The sequence below is a fragment of the Acanthaster planci genome, linkage group LG15 (assembly GCF_054643075.1).
Source record: "Acanthaster planci isolate LZ-2023a linkage group LG15, COTS_SCS, whole genome shotgun sequence".
NCBI lineage: Eukaryota > Metazoa > Echinodermata > Asteroidea > Valvatida > Acanthasteridae > Acanthaster > Acanthaster planci.
This window is the reverse complement of record NC_141791.1, coordinates 7063028-7087958: the sequence shown is the minus strand read 5'-3', so window position 1 is coordinate 7087958 and position 24931 is coordinate 7063028. Positions and strand designations below refer to the sequence as shown.

Here is a 24931-nt window from a genome sequence, read left to right as displayed (position 1 = left end):
GACAAGGTACATCGCACTGCTTGACAAAATGCTTTTCCTGGTTCGTGACCCCAATACGCAAAACAGTGGTTGAAGCGAACGACTACATTGCAATGCTCAACTGTCGAACAGGCTAAGAGTGGACCGCCCCATCATCAATAAAAGACACATCCAAGTTCTGGTAAGCTACTGGCACCGAGCCCACCATACAAGGCCAGTATGTATCTCAATTCTCAATTTGTTCGTCTGCTCCAAGTTTACCTTCAGTCAATAAACACTTGGGCCATTAAATTGAGGCAGGTGTATTTTGTGTGTTGTATATTCCCGTGGTGTACACATGTTGATAGCCATTATGGGCTATGGTTCCTTCTAAGCAGGAAGGTCACAATTAAGATACGGTTCCATGACGCACTGTCATTGTACTTAACGACAGATTGCTTGTTAAATGTAAATGGTAAATGCACCAGCTGATCTGCAAACAGATTACAAGAATAACACATGGAATAATTCTGGTCTTACTTAATCATTTTTCATTCTTCATAAAGGCCCACATAAAACTTCCAAGATCCGCTCCTGTCACAAACCCGGGCCCGGGTCCCCCTACCCTCTGACTCAACGTGTACACGGCAAACTACACAGTACACTCAAACAGATTGTTCAACTCCAAATTACATTAGAAATTAATTTATTTACAAATATACGAGCTACAAAAATTGATGAAGGGGAGCAAAATAATCAGATCAAAAATTAAAAAAAGGGTTTCATGGAAACTAGAATGCTGATGGGCTGTGCAATAATTGCCACAAGCCCAGATTCGGACTGTCACTGTGCAATGTGCAGATGTTCTTACGTGACTCTCAGCAGATCCTTCAAGGATGATGCAGGTGAGTCAGGGCTTGACTAAAGAGCAGGGGACAGGTAAGTAGGCGTGTTCCCCCCCCCCAACGGACTTGCTATCCCTATCCGGCAAATGTAGGACCTGGCTTGATCGTGTCAAGGTACTCGACGGGGTCCAAATACGGGAGCTACTCAGGTCCCCGTGCCGTTTGTGTCCTTCCTCTATGGTGTGTACCCATGCGGGTGTGAACTATACAGGACCATGCACACCTTACTTTGCATAAGAGAGCGTATAAGGAAATTGGGCCAACTTGGCAACATACAATTTCTGTCTCTAAATTAACCAAACTGTTGGCGTAAGTATCACTGACTTGTGACAGCTCGCTTAATTCACACTGCGCCCATTATTGAACGTGCTTGAAAGTGCGTTCAGAAAGTGTTACCATCCAATACAAATATCTTTGTCTATAAATTTATCAACACATCAACACGTCTTTAATTGAATTACACGTATAAACATAACATTGTGTGTAGCCCCGTAAATTCGTTATAGCGCCCTCTTTTGGTGATGTGCGATCGACACTTCTGTTCCAGAAACGTACGTCTTTCCTCGAGACGAGAGAAGACGGTTGAACCACAGTGTAGGCAGTTTTTCTAGCTAAGTAAACCCTAAGAATACAACAATTGGTAAGAACAGGTAATTCTCCTATGTTAGAAATCCCCGAAGAATATTAGATTTAGTGTTAAAGGTTGGTTGGGGACTACAGGAACGGGTTGTAACATTTGTAAAATCATAGAGGGTTATTGTTGGTTCTGTTTATTATAAGTCTACTACGTGGAGTCACACGTATAATTTTATACTTGTATTAATGGTAATTCGGGTTCCACACGTGGCAAGTACACTAGGTACATAATAAGTAAATTCATTTTATTCAAATTATAGTTGGTCGTCCGTGTTTTTACAGTGCAGTCACCAGCGTTTTTGCGTCACCAGCAGGATTTTGTCTATGGATGGGTTGGGGCAAGTACTCGTCGGTAGCAAACTGACAAACCATTCACGTTGGAGGGAGTCAATTAACTGTGGGGGTTATCTTCCCTCTTCTTTCTTCATTTCTTTAGCCTTACATTCCCCTTTTTTGGGGGGGGGATCTCAACATCACCTATAGTCACAAGCAACAACTTGTTATCAACAGCGTCATAGCCTGTGCGTTGTAGTACAATGGGCCATACAATATAAATGGTCGGTGTTCAGGCAAGGGCATTTTTGGTTTCAGCGTGTAAGTTGTCAGTGCTAATCGGGCACAATGGTGCTTGGCCAAGTAGTTTCCTTTAATTCCTTTCCGGTGCTGAGATTTCTTATTTCGATTTCACCCAGAACAATAGCGTCCAAAAGGCGGGTAAAAAGAAACCGAAAGTGATAATGATAAATTCCAGCAGTCCATTTTGATGATGCATAATCATACAACCTGGCCAGGCATTTAATGCTGCTTTGTACTTTTATTTTCTGCCATTCTAATAAGATAGACATATAAAGCTAGCTGACGTTTATAAGTCTGACATAGTTACTTGGTGCAGTTTGAATAACAGCTCCTCATCAGTGACTTTTTTCAAAGGCCGGAATCCCTGTTTAATCTATAGAAGCTTAGCAACACTTCCACACAACACACTGTAAGCATTATTATCAGCCGATCCGACATGAACGAAGGATCTGCGGCAAAATGCCTCGCAAAAAATTGGCAACATTATTGTCGTATTCTACATTTTATGTGCTAATACCCTGTCGATGCTACGTTTTAATAGTGAGGGAATTTCCTGTTATTTAAAATACGCTGCGGATTCCGGCAAAAAAGGAATAATCTTTCCAAAACAGAAACAAAAAACTGTGTCACATACAGGATTAAATCCACTGACATCCTTTCCCGTCTCTCTCTTTTTTCCTTCATCTGCGCCCACGACTCTTTACATGATTCCTATTATAAATCCGGTACAGAAATGTTATCATATTCATACAGGAGCCACCGATGTTTTATATATTTATTATCGTTTTAAATCGTTACAACTTGTTATCCATTCAAACTTTAAAATAATTTGTAATTGTACTTCAATTTTTTTCAATGAGTGAAACTTGTAAACTGACATTTTGTGGGCTTAAATAAGATTCACGCAATTTCGGTCCTGGTAACATTTCCCCTTATAGGCTACCTGTGATAAGCAGGGTGGCATTAAGTATACGCGTTACCTAGAGAATGAAAGACTAAAATGTACATTTTGTTGGCACTGATTTACTCTGTGCAGAGGAAACGACCTCTCCTATTGAGGCCACCGGTGCCTTTAAGGGTTTAAAAAAATTTTCGTCCAAATACAAAAGCCATTTATCATATCCTACCCCCGTTTATGCTGAAAAACCTGGTTTAGTCACTTTAAAGCCAGGGCATCCCCTAGCCAGAAAAAAGTTTAAAAATCAAGCCAAACTCCAGCCAATTACCACAGGACTGTGTGTTAAGTGGCCCCGTGTGTATAATACAATGGATTATTTACAAAGACGGTGCCTGGGCCAGGCAGTGGAATGTTTTTATCAGTGACAGCTGTCAGGAACTTGTCAGAGGCCTGGTTCAGCTGTCTGTGAAGTGTTAGTTTTGTTAGCGGGTGTTGTGGCTTTGGCCAGCACGTGGCAAACCCCCCCTCAAATCGGGACAACCTGGAAAACAATGTAATTTTTGCGCAATGTACTTTTGCGGGTTTAAACGAGCTGTAGAAGTTAGGGGACAACCACTGAAGTATTGAAATGCCTTTAGGACGGACTCTGGGCTCTGAAACCCGAGAAATGATACGGCCTCGGCAAAAGAGCAGCTCCAGCAACCATGTAAAATTCGAACATAAAAGCGTCGCAGGGTTTATCCCACTGTTGATCTAATTAGGTTAACCTTATTTTTCACCAACAGAGGAGTGGTACTTCTTTGACAGTGTGATGAGAAATGGAACGTTGAACCACACGTGACCAGCACTAAGAATACAGCCCAACAATGCAATCTGCGATGAGCGAGGTCAACTTGAGATATTTGGCGTCGAATCTGGGAAAGGAATGGAGGAAGTTGGCCTCCTACTTGCAAGTCCGAAAGGATGAGATTGATCGAATCCAGGCTGACCATCAAGCAACCGAGGAGCAGATATTTCAGATGCTGATCCTTTGGTGGCAGCGACAAGATCACTCTAGACGAGGAACGGACGATGGTGCCCTGAATGCACTATGTACTGCCTTAAGGGAGAGCGGCCGCCCGGACCTCATTTCCAACTTCAGAGGTGAGCTAGTCATTATCGGGTCCAGAGGGACAAATGGGACTTTCCACTGACAAAGAGGCACTTTTGCAAATATACTGAAGGAAAAACGAAATATCTTGAGAGACTATTTTCCATTTTGTCCCTCTCTAAAAAGTATGTAAAGAGGCCTCCAGTTAAACTTCATCCTTTACAAAAGGCCATGAAGATCACAAAAAGAAGCCATGAATATTTGACCCCTTTCCCTCATTCCCCCTCCCTTGGTTCTGAATCCGTCCTAAACATGGCTGCAACATTCTAGATAAATTTTTGTGTCTTATCCTTGGCCTTTACACTTTATATTGTTCTAGTTGAGGACAACAGCGCAGTGAACTGCTATTTTTTTAAATGACACTATATCGAGCTTCTCAACTCTGGTGAACAAATTAACTCTTTTTGCATCTGACAGCAGGTTCCACCAGTCATGATGAAGATTGGAACGTAGATCTCTGTCGCGCTGAGTTGATTCGATTCTACGGGGAAACAATGGGGAAGGTGCCTTTACTTCCCTGGGTGAGTTCAGATGTTAGCAGGATCGTCGATATATTCGGGGAAATTCAACTCATGGAAAGCAGAAATAAGACTTCCAGGGTAGTCCAACGTAAACTCAGCTCATATGCAGAAATGCTGATGCTGACTGAGTTTGGTGAGGATCAGCCAGTCACGCACATTTTACTCTACGGAGTTGCTGGTTGCGGCAAAACCACACTAGTGTCAATGATAGCCTATGACTGGGCACTGCAGAAGCCCGGCTCCCCGCTTGCAAAGTTCCGACTTCTGTTCACCATTAATCTGCGAGATCTCATCAAAGGCACGCCGACTTTGATGGACGCAGTGTACGACCAGCTTCTTCCAGAAGACACGATGGTTTGTCAACATTCTTTGAGGGGCTACCTGCATGCTCGCTCAAAGGAAGTCCTTGTAATTATGGATGGCTTCGATGAAACCGGGTTCGGGGGATCTCAAATATCCGGTGATCTTGTCAAGATCATCGGTGGCAAGATTCTTCAAGGCTGCACTGTGATTGTGACAACTCGTCCCTACATGGTTGAGCCGCTGAACAGATTGAATCCAAACTTCACGCGCATTGAATCCAAGGGTTTTTCGGACGATGCGGTTCAGCTTTACATCCAGAGATTTTTTCAAGATGAAGATGATTCGCAGGTTTCTGTAGGCCTTTGCAGGGTGATAAATGAGTACGACAACCTCCTTGACATAGTTAGACTACCTATCATGCTCTTGATTACATGTCTTATCTGGTCGGAGGACCGCTCTTTGCCTAGAAATATCACGGAGGCATTCAGAGAGGCTGCTTTCTTCATCTTGAGACGCCACTTCAAGAAATCTAGAAAGCTTGACAGTTTAGACGATGAGTTCATTGACAGTGAGCTCAAGGAGCTAATACAAGACTTGGGTAAAGCTGCACTTGACGGTCTGATGCTTCCGGGCGAAAAGTTGGTCTTTGAGCCCACAGATTTTGGCAATACTAAGGCGGTAGATAAAGCTTGCCAAATTGGGATTTTGTCGCAAGAGAGAACGCGGAGTAAGCTCCGCGCGGTCCAAAATGTGACATTCATTCACAAAACATTCCAAGAAGCAATTGCCGGGTTTTACTTGGCCCAGCTAGCTGAGACGGACCACGCTTTTTTCAGCCGTCATTACCTCAAGCGAATATGTAAAGACAACGTCCACAGTCTCAAAGACGTATTGCGATTCAGCTCTGGAGCAAGCGTTAATGCTGCGAAAATCCTTTTGGCCCATGTTGTGAGCAATGACGTGGTGCAGGGGAATGAGGAGACATTCGCATTGTTCCTTTTGATGCTCTTAGAATCCAGGTGTGCGGAGTTACACAGCACTGCGGCACCACTACTTGCAAAGGATGGGCTTTACTTCACTTTCACTTGTTCAGTTTACCAAAAGTCGGCTTTTGAGTTTTTTGTTGAGTGCGCTTCCCAGTCTCCTATCGGGGATCAATGTGGCAAGCAGTCAGTCTTCATGGATCTGAAGCGACTAGTTCTCCTAGATGTCACAAGAGAGGACGCGGCGCTTGTCAACTCCATCTTTAAGTGTGCCTTAAGCGTTTCAGAGGTCGTATTGGGTTTGGCCGCAGTTGGCAAATTAGCTGAGTCGGAGTCAGTATTACGCCCAGAGGATTACCTTTGTGAAACACTTTGTCACATGCCACTTCTTGAAAACCTGTGTCTTTTTCCGTCAGAAGGTCAGGGTGTATGTCTCAGCCGACAGCTTGATTTGTCAGTCATTGTTGGGCGTCTGGCCACGGCAGACATCAGTTCACTCAGGGTGTTTGTCTTGCAGTCAGTTTCTGCCGGTCCTCGCCAGATTCAGGAGGTGTCCAGAAGACGGGCTAATCCAAGCAAATCGCTGACCCTTCTCGGTGGGGTTTCTCATAAAGCACGCCCCCTAAGCTGCAGAGACGCCACACATGGACAAGATACAGAAAGGAAACCTCCAAGATTGCTGCTCGAGCTAGAGGCGGGATTTCACAGAGTCGAATCAATTTCTGGACGTGACCATTCCGTCCCAGGTCTACGGTCTATTCAGCTTCTTCACAACGACAGACAAGCAGATCTCCAGCCTGTGAGTTCTCTTCTTTCAAGGGCTACAAATCTTGAAGTAGTTGATTTGTCGCGATTGGAAATCGGAACATTTTTCTCTGTCGTTTCTGAACCCCTCTCCAAACTTGGCAAGCTGAAAGAATTGTTACTCAGCGAAACTGGTTTATCCTCAGACGACGTGATGCTTCTCACCCAGAAGGTCCTCCCGTTCATGGCTAACTTGGAGATCTTGTCCCTTTCTCACAACAACGTTGCACGTCAAGAGGCTCTACTTGCTGTTGTGCGGTGGGCATGTAGTTCCACATGTCTGACAGAATTGTTTCTTGGCGGGTGTGTGGGGATGTTGTCTGCGTCGGACGAATTGAGCACAGCGTGCGTGCGGGACACAGTTGATGCTAAAGACGATCCCGAGCTACAGCCTTTCGAGAGGACGGAAGTTCTGCAACAGAGGTCTGTCGAAGTCGTCGATGTTCAGACGAACTATCTCCACAGGTACACCCCTGATTTGATCGGGCTCCTCAAGCACTTCATTGCCTTGAGGACAATCAACATGAGCAGCATGGGTCTGACTGATTCGGACATAGTGGAACTGGCTGGGGTTGTTACCGCTTGCACTCAGCTGGAGATGCTGCATCTTGAAGGAAACGAGGACGTTGGAAATACCGGCGTGGAGGCTCTCCTAAGGCTTTTGCCCCAACTGCCGAATATCCGACATCTGTGCCTTCCGTTTGACGACACCTCAGAGAGGTACAGCGACATAGTCAGCAGATGTTTGAAGAGGCGGTCAATGATCCTGGGTTGTTACACGCTTAGTCAGGAAGAAATTCAAACCGCTATTCAAATAGTGAAGGGGTAGTCGTCCAACTACATTTATGTATCAGACATCCTGATTAGTTACGGAGGGTTACAGAGAAAATAATAAGGACAGGGCCATACTATTGAGATTTCCCTGGAGTTCCTTTGGTATGGGACCTCCATATTTCGTATATATTAATGTAGAGGTGTCCATTTCAACGTAAAAGTGTCTCAAGCATTCCAGGCAGTGCCTTTACCTCGAGAACCCAACCTAACGTACGTCAGCTCTCTTTATACATGTATAATGCAAGGGAGTGAGAAACTGGTTGTCCGTAAGAGTGATTCCTTCATGAAAACCATTACAGAAGAGTGAACAACACTGTAAAAGGGGGAATACTGTTTTTAAAGGAAACAGACAGAAATTTACACCTGAGCAAGGAGCCGTATAAATTGCAACTCGAACAAAAGTGGTCCTATAATATAGTCTCTCTTTTGGAGTGATATTAACTCTCTCGGGGTGTCTTTATAAGGAAATCACAATTCTGGAGAGTGCTTTTCATACACCTTTGCAACACATTTAGAACACATTTCAATCAGCAAATCATTTTGGGATGGACTCACTCAATGATAATTTCATGATGTAGGGATTTTACTGCAGCTGGACGAGTTTAAGCTAAAGCTTACTGAAGTTTCGGGCTAAAAATTCCACCCTCATTTGGATAAATGGAACAGTAATTGAAAGATCATTTTTGACGGGGTGATTTTGTCACAGACTGTTTTCGCTTTGGGATATAAGGTAGCAGTATACAGCCAAAGCCAGATAAGAAGAGCACTGTTAAGACAAGGTCATATTTATATAACAAGGACAGTTTTAGGTCCCAAGTCTTTGTTTTTCTTTTTTCTATTACTGATAATAAAAGGTACTATTACAAGGGAATTTGTGAAGTCCCAAGGACCTTGTTATAACAGTGTTCACATACAGTAATTTTTTGTTTTTTGGAAGAACATATACAGCTAGATTACCTTTTATTATTCTAATAGTTTTAACAGTATTCTTTAAGCAATAAGGCCTAGGATTTTTCACAGGTTTGTCAACATATCATTGGGCGTCATTTCGGAAATCGCCCTGTTTTCGAATGCCCCATTATTGTGATTGTGCTCGGGAGAGGGCTGTTGATCCTGTTTGTCGCCCTCGACGTCGGCTTTGGCGCCATCCTCGAAGCACTGAGTGTAGGTGCCGGATCGAACCCACCTCTGGACGAAAAAACGATTGCCAAGCATGAACAGGGGCATCTCAAGCACGATCAGGAAATTCAAAAGGGCTGAAAAGAGTAGAAGACAAATGATCTTACAAAAGCATAGATAAACAATACAATTATCTGTGCTGTTCAGGAAAGATGTTAGAATGATTATCAATACGATTTAAGAGCACTGCCAACATTGCATGTAAGTGTATTGCATATTTTTAGGTATGAGAACTTTGTTCGTTCAACGAAGAAAAAGAACGTCTCGTTTAATGCTGACAGAAAACTATACGTTCTAAACGATACAATTTGACCGGGTGTTTAATTTTTATACCCAAAACTTCATGGAAAGCAGAAGAAGCCATTAAGAGGACAGGCTCGTTAAAATACTCACTTTTTAGAACCAAATCTCGCAAGCACGTCAAGGGTATGATGCACTCGATGACATCGAACCGCATAAGTATCGTGAGGAGAACCCGCTGGAAATTCACCAAGAAGAGGACGAGCTGCACCGAGATGAATTGGCCGGTGAGCTGAAAGCTTCGCAACAGACCTCGCGACGCCTTGAACAGGAGCAAGATGGAGTATATCGCGGTCAAAGTTGACAGTATGTTGATTGCGATAGCAGGTACCTCGATCGCGTCGTAGATACTATTGGACTGAAGCCACGGTTTTTCGGGAAAAGAGAAAGAAATAAAATTGATCTGTGCAGATTGTAGCCACAGGAATTATAATTGAGTTGCATCCATTTGAGATGGATGTCTGTTTGCTGTAATGTGTGTTTTGAAGATGAGTCACAATGAAAAGCCTTCGCTTCTCACAGACCGCTTAATCGACTCGCCTATTTATCGTTCAATTTGATCCATGGACTGCAGACCCTGGCAGGGCTGTGCGAAGAGATGAACAAGATTTTGACCAATTTTCCCACATCTGTCTATATCATGTTTTGTAAAACTGGAAAATAATTCTATTTATCAAGCTGCACTAATCAACTGGTTTGATTGTGCTCGCCCTGTCAAAACGAGTTGGGGTAGAATTACTTTTAGACAAGAAAATGGCCACCATACCCGACTGGACGGGATAAGCTGATCAACCCACAATATCGCTGGCAGGAGTGAAACAGCCGGTAACATGGCGATGTACTGCAGTATACCAACGCGAATTCGGTGGAAGATTTTCCTATAAAGGAAATGTGGAACAAAGTGGCCTGAGTTGGGAAGTGCTGAGGCTGTATTGCGCTGTTCTGATACCATTTTGTTAGACAGTTTGCTTAAGTAGAAACAAATGTACAATGTTCTCTCACTTGTCGACTGTGATAGAGGGAAAACAGACGCAGCAGCAACACGGTGGTTGTCTCATTGGAACGTCCACCTTGGACAGTGCCTTCACCATTGGCTCAACTCCCCCAAAGAGGTCCGTTATCAAAAGAAGAATAACGTAGAGAGCTACTGCAATGTATCTTTATCAAAAACAAAACAGGAAACACAAGCAATATTAAGCAAAACATGCCCTCTCGGTTGCCTGATGGGTATAACTAGAGTGAAATGTCTCAGAGCCTTAAGGATCCATGCATTTTCGCACAAATGAATGGCGACAGGTGTATGTGGGCTATGTTCATTTCAAGATGTTTAATTAATGGGGGATCGGTAGGGGAAATGAACATCCGCTTGGGGAGGGGTACATTCCCCACCCCATGGCCCTGCCATTGATCGGATGGCTACCGATATGTTGGGTTCATTACCAGCCTTGGTTTGATTGGTACTGCTTTCAGTCTTCTGGTTCTTGGTTCAGAAGATTTTAGTTGCTGACTTCATAATTTTACCGACTTAAGTTGGTTACATCTTCCACCCTTCAGCACCCATTGACCAGCGTGTACAGGAAGTGTGGGGTGGGGGTGGGCTAGCTTGCCTGATGGGACTCTTTATACCATCGACTTAAGACATTAACCAACCCTTCATGCACGCGCAATTTCCCCGCTTGTACCAAATTAATAGAGCCAAAAGTAATGACCACTTCAAGAGAAACTGCAGATTTGCTACTCCCGGACATGTATAGCTGGAATACATTTCTGGACCGATCAGTTAACCACTAGAAAACCATCTAGTGAATTATCTTTTCCTTCATTGACCCATTCCCCATTTATAAATATCAGTCACACATTTGGACCATTTAATTAGTAGTCCTGGAGAAAACAGAGGTAGTAAAACTGAAGAAAACTATTTTTTAAATCACTCAAAACGAAGAGGTTAATGGCGTACATTTTGTGACGCTTTGGAACTCACTAGTGCATTTTAAAGCTTGCGATTTTCAGTTATATGAAAGGTGTTTTAATGCTGTTGGGGGTGAAAATTGTTAATTTTATTTGGGGGGTATATCTTTCGCATGGAAAAGAATACTTGCTTTACAGACTTTTACCACAGGTTACGAAATATAGACCGATGGCGCCCGCTAAATCATGTGAGTAACTATGGGTATCACTCCCGTAGGAAAGTGTGTTTTAAATGTTCTTTACCTAAAGTAAAACCGACTCTTGGTTTAGTGCATCAGTAGCACACTGCAAAACACAAACATCCTTAAATTTCTAATCATTAAAAGTATAGATAAAAAGTAAGTCTTCGAATAGTTCTGAGGCATGCAACTGGGTGTATAGCATATAATGGAATGAACTTTGATACTTACATATCGGCCAAGAAAGCGCACCCAAATGAAGCTGTGGGTACGCAGAGGCCAATTAGCGAAGTCATGGAATGTGCCTGCATATAATGAGGATACATTGCACACACGAGTCAGACAACGGTGATTCAAAATACGTTATTTACATGTGTGTGAAATTTTCTCTATTCATTACTCACTTCATTTTTGGAATTCAAAGTATTCAGGTTATTTCATTTTCAGTCAAACCCCCCTTCTTACAAATATACAAACATCTTACAAGCACGTCAGCAACCTACTAACCCTACCAATGTAAAATCCAGCCACAAGTTGAGCAGCCACAAGCCACTCAACTAGCCACCCGGTCAGCTAGCTAGATAGCCGATTACTCAGCCGGCTTGCCGCTCAGCCAATCAGTCGATCGGCCAACCACAGTGAGCCAACCACTTGATCACCAAACAACGCGTTCGGTCGTCTAGCCAATAGCGCGCTCCACCCAGTCGGTCAGCCACACTGATCTCCATGCACTGGATAGGCAGCTCTGCTCTGCGAATTGAAGGACTGCGCGGCCATCTTGGGCTATTCAATACAATTGCATTTTCCAAGTCACCAGCTTTAGCGCGGTGCATGAATGCACTTAGTGAATGGACTGAAGTTGGAGGCCATTGTATTGAATATCCTAAGACGGCCGCACGGTCACTTCAATTCGCACACAGGCAGTTACTGCTGAGCTGCCTTTCCAGTGTATAGAGATCAGTGGTCAGCCATCCAGTGAGTCAGAGTAGACGTGAATCAAGTCAGACTTACGTTGCTCTTCCGAGGTCAGCCGTCTCTTCGTTATTCACAGTACACGGCCGTCGCGCTCGACCGCTCGAGGTGCAGTCTACTACTTCAAGTGAGAATTTCTGGCCAGCTCATAAGCATTAAAAGTGCCCCCGCAGTGTCTTTTGAAAAAGGGGATTGTTTGGCCTCCAACATTGTGAGATTGTGTAAATCGTTACCAGGATCAATTGCAGAATGTCTAATAAAACACCCCCCCCCCAAAAAAAAGTTGAAGGATGGTCCTCAGTGGCCGAGAAAGTTGAGGCTTGCCACTTTAAAAATGGCTGCAATCAGTCTTTGGGGAAAAAAATTACTTTCAGGGGCGGACTTTATTTCGTGGGAATAATTATCAATATAATTGGTTAACCCTTAAACATTGAAAAGAAATTGAAAGATTTTTCGACATTTTGTGCGTACGCACTTCATGGACGGTTCCTTAGGCTTAATCAGCCACTGAGCCAACGGCCGTGAACCAACCACTCGGCAGACGGTCACCAACTCGGCCAGCCCGCTAGCTATATTGAGACATCCATTCAGCAAATCACCCAACGAGAGACGAACTTTCTGCAAAATGTTGCACTCAGCTCACCGGAAAAACTCCACAGATATAGAGCAGATATCGCCGCCTGGATCCGAATTTAAATCGTTGATAGAGGAAAATCAAAGCTTCGATGTACAAGAAAATACAGATGACGGTCATAAGAATGACCAGGATCAATATGACGTAAGACCACGACGCAGAACGAAACCCTGTAGAAGAGAAAAACTTGATGCAAAATCATGATTCCATCTTATAAACTTGAGGCAACATCAAAATGAATGATAGTTTGGTTTGCAGTGTTCGAATTTTTCAGTTCCACAAAACTATCATGTAAATTCTTGTCTGCATGTTCAAAACATTCCTAGGGTGCGGATCTAGCACACATTGCAGGCTTTCGGGATTTTTTTTTGGGGGGGGACTGTCTTTGTCACCATTCGCGAAGCCAGATAATCTCTTTTGGACGGAAAATAAGGCCCCTATAGTGTTCGTGCATTTTCTTGGGGGGGGGGCTTCCAAGCTTTAGACTTAATAATTTATTAAATGTACCCCTCCCCCAACGAAAGGATATGGGGGGGGTGACCTCTACCCCCCACCAGATTCGCGCCTGATCAGGCACTCAAACCATTTTCCAAATGCAACGTGGAGACCAGGACTGGATATTTGGGGGGGGGGGACTTAATGCACGTTTTGGAGAACGTGGCTTCGAATATTGCAGGTGAAAACAATGGCTGGTATGGGAAACAAGAACAGTGCAAACTGACCCACATCCCTCCCGTAGGCCTGCAAGTCGAAAAAACTATTTGGTCGCCAACTACTGTTCACGATAGCCGGCTTTTGAGTTAACATTTTGATCAGGTACTGTTCTGCCAAAAATTCCCATCATAGCTCACTGTTTCCACATTCTTAAAACCTTTTGCAGCGGAAGTCGCTTTAATTTCTTGTGAAATGTGTTACGTCATGTCTCTTATACCGTGCAGTGGGGCAGATAGCATGGGTTTGAATTCTGGGGGTGCACACCCCAGTTTAAGAGGGACGGGTTATTGAATCCCCTCAAGGCTCATTTAAAAAAAATTGTCGGACTACCCAACAACCACAATAGCACTCACAGGGGAAGAACAATTTTGAAAACCACGTACGAATACGCTGTTTTGATGCAAGGTTCTGCATTTCAGGAGTTCAATGCACATTATAGACATTTTGAATTATGAACATCGTCTCCATATAAGCAAGGAACTCCTTTTTCTGTGGGTCCATGATATAAGTCTTATCGTGTCAGTGTCGCCTCTTTAGCAGGGTAAGCCATCCCCCTAATCCCCATCCCCATGTTCCTTGCACAGATTGACGCCACTGGCAACCAAGATTTGTTGTGAAAAGGAAGGAGGGTGTTCGAACTGGAAATTAGGCCAGCCCTGAATAGCTCTCACGACCCCCCTTGCACCACCGGGGATCGCAATACCACTTTAAATTCAGGTGTATATTGTATCCAGTTTTATTTGTCAGAAAGCAAAACAAACAAACGAAAATTTGTCGAGGGGTTCAGACCCCCCTTACCGCCTTGGGTGTGCTACCGATTACATATTGTGTGCAGACGTTAGGCTTTGCACTATGTCCGGAGTCTGTCGAACTTATTGATCCGTACGAATGACAAAAGGTTTTGCCAAATAGACACTGACTCAGGTACAAGTCTTATGACCATGTGCAAACTCTTACTCTATTTTTGGTACCGTATTCTGTTGTGGGGAACTAGGGAACCTGGGTACCGGGGGTGTTTTGAAAATTCCAATTAGTATTACTTATTTATTTTCTGAGTGAAAGCGTTAGCATTTTGAAACGGTATACAGCCATTTTTCCGGAGAGGGGTTTGAGGATTTGTCCACTTCCAGGTTGAAAGAAATGTGGCCTGGGCCGGGTAAACTTCCATTTTGCTGTGTACTTCGGGTTTGACACGATAGGTTTGATAGCATTATTTCTCTGATGCGGTTGATGCATGTAGAATTTCGATAAAATGCTGAACATTCCAAATTCTCAGCACAAACATGTATATTTAAATAATCGTCAAATGTTTGCCCGAATCCGAAATACAAAAAAAAAGGCCCGATTCTAATTATGGACGGAGGGAAAGGAGGGGCGGAGACAGAGCGAAGGTCCTTCCCCATCAACATTGAGCCTTTTTCAAAGAACTGAAAGCGCTAAACCGAAACGGTATTAGCACCGTGCTTTAAAGGGTTTGGGAGGGTTCTTTAGGGTTGACAAAAATGGACGATAATGTTTCAGGAAACATCCCTGGCGGGTCCCCCGAACTCAAAAACCTGGATACGCTCTTGCTCTGGTGCTCCATTTGCTAATAAAGTAGATGAAAGTTCAAAACCGATATTGACATTGTGAAGTGTTTATATTATATTCAGAACTTTATAATGCTGACGAACGGTGAGAGTTAAGTTCTAGCCTAGGGCAGATGACTAAGTGCCAAACTTTGGAGTGAACGAATACTCACGGGCGAGCATTTCGGCCGAGTTCGGGACGGCACTCAAGTTGAATTCCATTTTGACTAGCCAACGGGTCTGAGAACTCGCTGTTACACGGGCTGGTACGGTATGTCTGCTCTCACGCCAACACCGACGATGGAAATGACACTTTTGTATTCACTCACTGTACATGCATGTGTCTACAGCTTATCATGTCTTTTGAGAAATATTGAGTGGAAAGCCAAACAATAACAAGAACATGTTACTGGTGCTGTTTTGTGCCCGATCGCTTTATCACCACCAATTTTCTTGTTACGGGAATTTCCTTTTACTTTTCCATTGATATGTGATGAGTTTCCTTTTTCACAAAAACATTTTTGCAGTCAAAGCCGTTTTATAGAACCACTGAAAAACTTTCAAGCATTAGAACTTATTGTTCTTTTGGCATTTTTCTTCCTGGGTCTGCTGGCGTGGATATATAAAAGCTGCATTCCACGAGGGCGTTGTTGACAATACTTGCTCTGTGACAACATAAACCATCCTCTAAATAAAGAAATTGGGAAAGTACCGAGTCTGTATTACAGCAAACGATGTTTTTTGTTGAATGGCCTCATTCTGAGGCCAAAGTTGTGTAAACACGCATCACGGGCTGACGGGCAACCGGGACTAAATAAGAATGATTCTACAATGGCCCCCTAGGCAAATTGAATACCAATTAAGGGCAAATTGCTTTGTTAGTATACAGTGCATGCCTTTGTGATGACATTACACTGGAAGTGGAAAAAATAACAGTAAATGGAGGAAACCTACTGCTCAGAGGCAGAGTTGAATGCCCGTACTGAGAGCGGACCTGAACTTGCTGCAACTAGCAACTAGAACATCGGTTCAGCAAACACATTATTTTAATGGGCACTGTGAAGAGAGTGATCAACGTAACACCTGGTCTTGCCAAGGCTAACTGTAGATGCCACGAGTTCGTGCACATTATAATGAAAATTCACATAGACACAGTGGCGGATACAAGAATTTTCCGGAGGTGGGGTAAGGCCAGTCGGATTTTTTTTTATAAGACAGATTGTTGCGGATAGGTGGATACATAGGTAATGAATTACATTGTTACCTGTGTAAATCTTTATAGCATTACAACAATCGTTATAATTTATTCATTCATCATATTTTGGGTGTCACAGCAGGGGTGTGACCAATAGTAAAGTCTGCCAATGTGGTCTTTTCCCTAAAAGAATTTTCAAGCTATAGTTTTTCTATCAAAATAGTCGTTATTTTGGTCAGTTTTAGTATATGCCGATTATAATCTTGAACGAAATTCCTTTTACAGTGAGACCATTTTATTTTGTTTTGTTTAGGCGAAGGAGATTAAGTTGTCTCGCAAAAGTGGCAATTGGGAAGCAAAAACTAGGAAAATTGACAAAGAATAACACAAACTTCGGAATGCCGAGCTGGATATACCCTTTTAGAAAAAAACCTGTACAGACCGGTTCAATTGCTTTATGTCTTCGAATGTCAATGGGATGGAAGTCAATTAGTTATTCGGCCTTTGAGAATCACCAAATGCTCTAGATCATTTGTAAATTTCACCTGTGGGTAAGACATTTTAATCCCACGTAGTGATAAGGCCATTACATCTAGTCCCAAAACCCTGCCTCTTCATTCCTGAGATCTTTCATTTTGTGTTAATTTATTTAAGAGTGTGGACTCACTGGAGACAAGATGGTGTCTGTTACCACTTGAAGCCAACATGTATTAGCTACCACGCAGTTCTAAAAATGTAAATACTTGCTTTGTTTTTTACTCTTCTTAATGTGCTTACTCTACTTACAACGATACATTTGTCTTTCCACCTCAAGCAATTCCAATTTCTTAACAATCCTACATCCTGGTGTTTTGATGGGTTTTAATTGGTTCAGGATTGCACAATTCATCTCTGATATTTTCTTATGGGCATTGGGTTTGTTGAATTTCTTTGCAAAAAAATATAAAGATAGTAGTTGAAGTTAAAGCATCAGTTCTTGTGTTCTTTTCAGGCGTTTTATAAAGTGGTTTCCTGTTGTTTTCAAAGAAAACTAATTTTGCAGTTGGCTCTAAGCATTGACATACAGTTTAAATTACAATTACCCGTTTCATGTATGGAATTAAACTTAGTACACACCACTATGTTGCCGTTCCTCTTTGGGTATAAAGTGCTGTTAAATGAAATTTGTGCTCTTACCATAAAAATTAATAAGATAATAAGAGTTTTCTGCTCCAAGAAAAAGACGGTTCTCCAAATTTAAAGTGATTTTTGCTTAATTATTAAGAATAAACGAGTGGCGACATTTCTTACAATTTTCCCCTTGAAATCATATAATAAACCTGTGATCTGCACTTAACCCTTATCAACTTTACGATTTATAAATAAGAGGTATCTAGAACTTTTAGAGTACATCTAACAAAGGTATATGGAATGCAGTGAAAATAAATGAAAATCCATCATCAAATAAAAAATGCCGGTTGCAATTTTTCTATTGTAATTGTTGCAAAATTGGATGTTGTGTTTATTCATTATTTGGTTTTGTTTGATTGAACCCATCCTTGGAACAAAAATGAAAATTAATTTAAACTCAAATAATATAATTTGTAAAAACAAACACTAACTCACCGATAAAATATAATAATTAAATGACAACTAAAATTAAAGGAAATATTTTTTTCCATTTTTTTTATTTCTAAGTTTAAAGTTTTTTACATTTCATCGATTTTGAATTTTTTTGGGGTTTTCAATTTTTAAAAAAATTTTTCGGTACAAAAAGGTCCACAGGCAAAGAGTTTCCCAAGGCACATACATGATATGACGATGTTTACCACTGAATCGACACGTTAAACTGTTTGTCTAAAAGGGTACCAGTGATGAGATGCCGTGGACAGCAAAATATAAAAGAAGACAGAAGTCATTCAAGGAGAGCCGTTTTTTAATTTGCATTGTTAGGCTGAGGAAATCCCAATTTGTGTTGGATCAAGCTACTTATGAGATAAGCCAATTCTGGAGAGTTCATTTTGAAGTTAATATTCATTTGCAAGATTGCACTTTTCAAGTTGCACTTTTCGTGTTTAAGTGTATTTTTATTGTTGGATGTGCGAAGCAATCGTGTTTCTGTTTCCATAAATTCAGAGGAATGTGAGGTTTCATCCTGCAAATGACAGTCTTGAAAAGAAAACCCAGAAATACATTCATAAATTATGTAAATGAAAACTAAACATTTAAAATAAATGACTGTAAATACACGAGTCCTTACGTAATCAAGATTACAGTCTAACAGGCCTTTCATTAACCTAAACTCTTCGAACCTTAAAACAGAGCGAAAACGCAAAATGATTGAGACCTTTGGGTGAACTACCTAGGTGCTAATAAGTCGGTGAAAAAATTACAGGATTCCGGAACTTTCCGAAAGGATTTAGTGTTAAGATCTTGTCAAAATGGCGCACAAGCGTAAAGAAAATGAAGGGAGAAAAGGGAAGGCAAGACAAAGAAAGATGGGTTATTAAAGAAATAGATGGAGGGAAACAAGCAGACGGATGATGAGAGAGGAAGGAGGAATATTGAGAAAAACTAAAGAGATTTGTTTGAGAGTCCTTATATGCCATACGATACAGAATCTAGGATACTTTGAGCTGACAATTGGGAAGAAGTGTTTAAAAAGGATTCGTGAATGAAAAAGTATAAGGTGAAGGGTACAAGCCCTGTAAGGAAAGAAAATAGGAGAACTGAAGAGACGAATGGAAGGAGTAGCCTGCTAAAGATTTTGAAATAGGAAGAAAGGAACTGGGACCAAAATCGCACCAACGTCCAAACTGTCAATTGATAGCATAGGCCCAAGTACAAAATGGATGACACGTCTTGCTGGCTGTTAGGAAGAAGTTTAGATAAAAAGGAGGAGTGATGTGAGGGTGAAAGGTTTAAGGTAAGAAAGACAGGAAACTTGAAGTGAAAGACGAAGAGAAGGATTTGAATTCATGCAAAAGAGTTAAACACAGGAAGGAATTTTGACCAAAATGGTACCGTTAAGTATATAGGGCACTGACCTAACTGACCGTTAATTAATCGACTGCAACTGCTGACTGGCTTGTTGATTAGTAACCAATTACGCAACTCTCTACCGATAAATTCTAAGCTATTCGATCTGATAATCTAGGTTGTTACGAGGAAACTGGTAACGCATGAGCAGACCACCTGACAACCATATGAATTTATAAAACTTAACTAAACCAGCACTAAAAACAGGGGCAAACAACCAACAACTACCAACCACACACCCAACCACAATATCCAGCATTCACTTAACTCAACCAAAATCAGTCACACTCAACAACAATCAAGCACATGCAACCACAACCACACCTGTTTACATACAAAGTGTGGACATTTCTTTGTTCTCCGGTGGTTAAGGAAACTCGAGGAAAATGCACTTTTTTCCAACTAGGATAACTCCTTTAAGTTCGAGCTGGATTGTTGATGATTATTTCCTAGACTGTTCCTCTTCATTTTTGCCACAGAAAACCTTGACCCCAAAATGCCACTGAACTGTTTTTCAGAGAGGGGAAAACATTGTGTGGACGTGTCCGAGTCCTCACAACGCCATCGCAGCCTATATTATGTGGACTTCTTTTGTACAGAGGTCCACACTGTGTATACCACGCCTGCACAACAAATCACATCCGCACACTGTAAACCGCAAATACAATAAATGCACCCAACCACCTTCAACCAAACTACAAAGTGAACCACAACCATCAACAATCAACTGCACCCATCCACAGTGACTAATTACCGCCAACCACACTCAAGCATAATCAACCAAACTCAATCACAATCAACCACTTACCACAATCAACCATATCCAATCACACTCAAACATAGGCAACCAAACCCAACCACAATCAACCTCTCTAACGAGTCAACCATACCCAACGACACTCAACAACATCAACCACATCCTTCTACAAGCAACCACACCCAAGCGTAATCAACCACAAACAACCATAAGCAGCCACACTCAACCACAATCAACTGTAATAAGCAGCATCTTATGCCCCCTATCGCACCCATCCACAACCAATTACAGCCAACCACACCGAAGCACATTCAACTTCCAACCATACAATCAACCAAAACCACCACAGTCGAACACAATCGACTGGAATTAATCACAACCATACTAATCCACCTCAACTATCCATACATCACAACCGCGAACATCCTCGGCCAGCATACATTAAACCAACCTTGAACGAAACAAAACAGAAACTGGCAACAAAATAACGCAGACATAAGGTCTACCGAGACATTGCACTGAATGGTTCAAGACAGAATCTAATACGAATGTAAAACTGGAGACCAACATTAACGCATTTTTGGCTCCGGTATCATTTTACCCATGTTGATAGAATCAATATCTGGCTTTGGATTACGTTTTGGCAAAAGAAAATAGCAGGCGTTTCCTCATATTCCACTGACAACGGATGAGGTCTGAGGTTTCCAATTCGCCCTTTAAACAGTGCAAAGGTTCGTTATGAGATGGAGACAACGATGATTATTTGAAAGGAAAATTGGTGAAGAGGTTCAGTGTAGTTCATATTTGAAGTGGTATTCAGCTCTCCTCAAATGACTTCCTATTGATGAAAAAGATCTATAATTGTCCTGTTTTATTCCTAAAACCCCTCCGTGCTGAATTCTGATTTATTAGTATAGTGATTAATTTATTTCCATTCACTGCATTTCTGTTTATAATTTACCCTATCACGTTGCCTGTGACAGTGGCTATTTACATCTGTTGTGGAATTCACCCTTCGTGTATCTTTTTTTCATAATCTTGACCCCCTCTCTTGTAGTGACCGTTTGTACATGGTAAAAAAATGGTAAAATCATCTCCGATACTGGCATGTACATAGTAAACAAGTTAAATCCATTGGACAGGTATCGACATGTACATATTACATAATTATTCCCAACTTTTTGTTGGTTGTTTAGTTGCAGATGTGCTCGGCCGCCATTTCCTCCTCTTCGCTCTGATCTTGATCTTGTTCCACGCCTCTCATTGGTGATACTACGATGATTTCCCTAGCCTCACGCAGCTCCTCGTCTTTCTTTGCCATTTTCTTCAGGGCAGCACGCAGGCGCACTTCGGTGTGGTGGTGTTTCTTCTGCATGTTGCGCAGGCCACGGTTGACGGTGGCACGACCCTGCATAACCTATGGATATGTAGCAAAACACTGTTGTCTTCAGTACTGAGCTTTTCAGGAGCAGATAGTATGGCTTCTGGTAGCCAATACTCAGATCCTTAGATGTGAGGTGATTGCATGAGAGGTTTGAAGCATGTGTGTGAGGCAGCTGTACTCACCTGAGACAGGATCTCCTTCTGTTGGAGGCGCTCTGCTGTTGCTTGGATCTTTTCCTCCTCCAGAGCGGCTGAGTTGTCACGGGCCCTTCGGATGTCCAAGACCAAGTGCTGTGTCTGCTGAATGCGAACCTTGTCGAGAACATTCTGTGAACAGCAGACAATTACATTTCATTATTCTTGATATCATGAGGCGTTTCTTCAACTCGGTATATTTACAATTAGTCGATCGCTTAATTACTTTTTATGAATTTTTATCAGGCCAACTATTCTTGGTCATCTCACCTTGCGGCGTTCTTCAGCCATCTGCATGCGACTCTCCATCTCCTCTCTCAGCTTGGCATCACCTCGTGCTTCTCTCATCTTCTTCGCTTTCTTCAGTTTCTCCAGGCGGGCTGGCGGTTTCTTCAGCAAGCCAAACTTCTCCTTGACGAAGTACTCGTATGCTACACCTCCTGTGCGTGTCTCTTGGCGAGCCACGATACCAGCATTGCGAAGCTCACGAAGGATTTCCTGGCTTTCCTGGCGGGCATGAAGCTTCTTCTTGTTGCTGATCTTCTTTGCAAAAAGAGGAGTTCCCAATATGTAGAGATCTGAAGCAGAAACCAATAAGCAAATAAAACAATTGGAAATTTTTAACTAACAACAAGGCAGGATGGTAAATAAATTCTTCATACTTCCTTTTCGGGCGAATGGGCGTGAATCCCGGGGGAGGGTGGTATATACACCCACTTTTGGACCGAGGAGGAATTGAATCATCCCCCTCACGTTTGCATGGTGAGAAAAAATGAAGGCGGTTTGTGGAGATTTTGTCGAACTTCCCAACAACCAAAATGTATTCCATAGCACTCAAAAGGGAGAACAATATGTAAAGCCATAATTATGCCTTTCCTATGTAAGATTCTACAGTACTGTTATACACAGTACAGATGTAGACCAACCTACCATGAACATCGCCCCCTAATGTCACGTGGTGTCAGCACCACCCCAACCCCACTGCCCTACTCCCGCTTTTAAAATTTCCATGGCCGGCCATGTCAGCCTCCCCTCCCCCCACACAATTCCTCATCTCCCACATCACCCCAATTTCCAGGACAGATTTATGCCACTGTTGAGGTGGTTTGAACAGAGTTGATGACTCTAGTAATGTGACTTGGACTCGAGTCGGACTCTAGTCGCTATTTTTGTGACTTGAGTTGTAAATACCAGCTTTGACTTGTGACTTGAATTAGAATTGCAAAAAGCGACTTGTGACTTACACTTGCCAAAAAAAAGACTTGTTTCCAACCCAAGTCAGACACTACTCGACCGGCCCCATATATTTTTACAACTTCTAACTCGTAACTTAGTAAGTTGACGCCTGGTTCCTTTTGCTGATAACAGCTGGACAAAATAGTGTGCAGCTTGACTTGTACTTGGACAAAGAGACTTCTGACTTGACGTGTTTTCAGACTTGCATATAATGACTTGTGACTTGACTTGGATTTGCAAACAATGACTTGCTACCACCTCTGGGTTTGAATGATGTCACCGATGACTTACCCGGTGTAGGTGGGCGTCCGGCAATCTCCACCTCCAGCAACTCGTCTCCGTCAGCTGTGTCCTCAGTAATCATGTAAGGAGACAAGCTGACCTCGCTGAACGTCAGTGAAGGGCTGTCATCATGACTTTTACGCAATCGAGGGTGGATGGGAGAAGGCGGCTTGTTGATACCCACGATGGTGCGATCTGACACATCGGTGGTGAGCTGGTCCTCGGGCAGGGCAGGGGCTACCTGTTATTTGTTACCAGTAAGGCTAAAATAGCATCTACAGTCATAGTAACAGTCTGAAAATGTATTCATGTCGTTTGTTAATTGATATCTCTACTTCTATATTGTTCCGCGTGAAAAACAAATACACTTGAAACAAGACTTCTCAGAATTATTCGAAGTTTATTAATTAGGCCTACATATTCGATGAATGCATTTTGTATGATACCACGAGCAGACTAAGGTACATTCCGCGGTATATTTAGTACATTTGAAACTTCAATCTCAGCCGTAGCCCTAAGAGATATTACAAAATATTTACAGGCTATGGTCTGGCAAGGAGACGCTTTGTACGCTATGAACTCACCCGAATCATGTTGTGGCGGTTCTTGAGGAATTTCCAGAAGGAGAGAGATTTGTTCTTGACCATCCCCGTGGAAAATTCATTGGCTGGTGATGAAGCCGGCACAACCTTGGACTGATTGCAACCACCCATGGCAAAATGTTTGGTCAATTGAGGATTTTCAAGAGATACTCAAAATTTTTCTGAGATACAAAACGCTGCTACTTGTTCATTTGCTGTTGTTCCACTGCCTGATTTGTTGACGTGCACTTTCGCATTTTATACTTCAGTGTGTTTGGTTGTAAGTTTCTCCATAGAAACATATGTTTGAATAAATTTCAGAGTGTAAATGATAGTTTCGACATAAACGAAACTATGGCGTAATCACGAAGACAAAACTGAACGCGCGAGTAACGGCTTAGCAACTTGCATATTAAAATGGTTCCGCGTTGACCAAAATGCGTCACAAACAAAACGCACGCGTCAAAACCGGGATTGTCAGTACAATGTAAAGGATATGAATATGCATGAAGTGCAATGTCCAATAAAATCACATTTAGTACGCGCGTTCCTGTTTGTTACTCTCTTTTCCATTCTCTATTGTTGTTCATTGTTTGTTACTCTCATTAGAAACCAATTCATTAATTGTTTTCTGCTTTGGATTTATGTTCCTATTCTTAGGTAATAGAATGTTCGGCAAATTATTGTTCAAACGTTTCATTTATGTTCTTTGGGGAAGGTTGTTACTAAATACAAGTAAAAGGAGACGAAAGTATTTGTTTATTCCAATCAAAAACACCCTCCTCTCCAGAAAACAAAGACACCATTAGATGTCTATTTTGGCATTTCAACTTAGCACACGAGTACTTTTTCAGACCCATCTGAAATCTGCGAATTTCATTTCCACCTTATTACATTTTGGTATACCCCGCCCCCCGGCGAACGGTTTGTTTGTTCAGCGTTTTGTTCCTTGTTTCAATGTGAAAAAGGAAGGAAAACAAAATACCTATCATTATTCTTACCTCTGCTGACTGTGCTGAATTTTGAACACAAAACAGTTTCAGGAGTGAATGTATACACAGAGGTCAAAAGGGAACAGCGCACGGATATGAAGTGTGTGCTGACTCTTCAAAAAGCCGAGTCCAGTATCGGGTTTTCTGCTTCGCACTAGGATCATTATTGCAGGGCTGGGCGATTTTCACCGAAGAACCACAACGTGAGGA

The 24931-nt window shown here is 42.2% G+C and overlaps 3 protein-coding genes and 1 long non-coding RNA gene across 6 annotated transcripts; 2 read left to right on the top strand and 2 right to left on the bottom strand.

Moving 5' to 3' along the window:
* LOC110984673 (uncharacterized) lies at window positions 1–9474 on the top strand. 3 transcript variants are annotated; one of them, XM_022245073.2, is made up of 3 exons: window positions 1–160; window positions 3759–4116; window positions 4541–9474. In XM_022245073.2, exons 2-3 carry the CDS (start codon window positions 3840–3842, stop codon window positions 7561–7563), a joined length of 3300 nt encoding a protein of 1099 aa, XP_022100765.2. In that variant the 5' UTR covers window positions 1–160; window positions 3759–3839; the 3' UTR covers window positions 7564–9474. The 3 variants fall into 3 exon arrangements, with proteins under 3 accessions (XP_022100765.2, XP_022100766.2, XP_022100762.2); XM_022245074.2 differs by having other exon boundaries at window positions 2–196; window positions 4544–9474; XM_022245070.2 differs by having other exon boundaries at window positions 2–196.
* Window positions 7550–15417, bottom strand: LOC110984674 (organic solute transporter subunit alpha-like). Its single transcript, XM_022245075.2, has 7 exons — window positions 15256–15417; window positions 12810–12970; window positions 11426–11499; window positions 10050–10205; window positions 9814–9925; window positions 9141–9405; window positions 7550–8824 (listed from the first exon to the last, which is right to left on the bottom strand). The coding sequence occupies exons 1-7, from the start codon at window positions 15302–15304 to the stop codon at window positions 8583–8585; spliced, it is 1059 nt and encodes a 352-aa protein (XP_022100767.1). The 5' UTR covers window positions 15305–15417; the 3' UTR covers window positions 7550–8582.
* A 105-nt stretch (window positions 15418–15522) lies between these two features.
* Window positions 15523–21388, top strand: LOC147796642 (uncharacterized). The gene is made up of 3 exons (XR_015427824.1): window positions 15523–16267; window positions 16932–17012; window positions 21249–21388. It is a non-coding gene; the product is annotated as an uncharacterized LOC147796642 (long non-coding RNA).
* On the bottom strand, window positions 17003–24066 carry LOC110984690 (uncharacterized). The gene is made up of 5 exons (XM_022245114.2): window positions 23733–24066; window positions 23158–23389; window positions 21901–22208; window positions 21619–21762; window positions 17003–21469 (listed from the first exon to the last, which is right to left on the bottom strand). The coding sequence occupies exons 1-5, from the start codon at window positions 23859–23861 to the stop codon at window positions 21245–21247; spliced, it is 1038 nt and encodes a 345-aa protein (XP_022100806.1). The 5' UTR covers window positions 23862–24066; the 3' UTR covers window positions 17003–21244.
* Window positions 24067–24931: the final 865 nt, after the last annotated feature.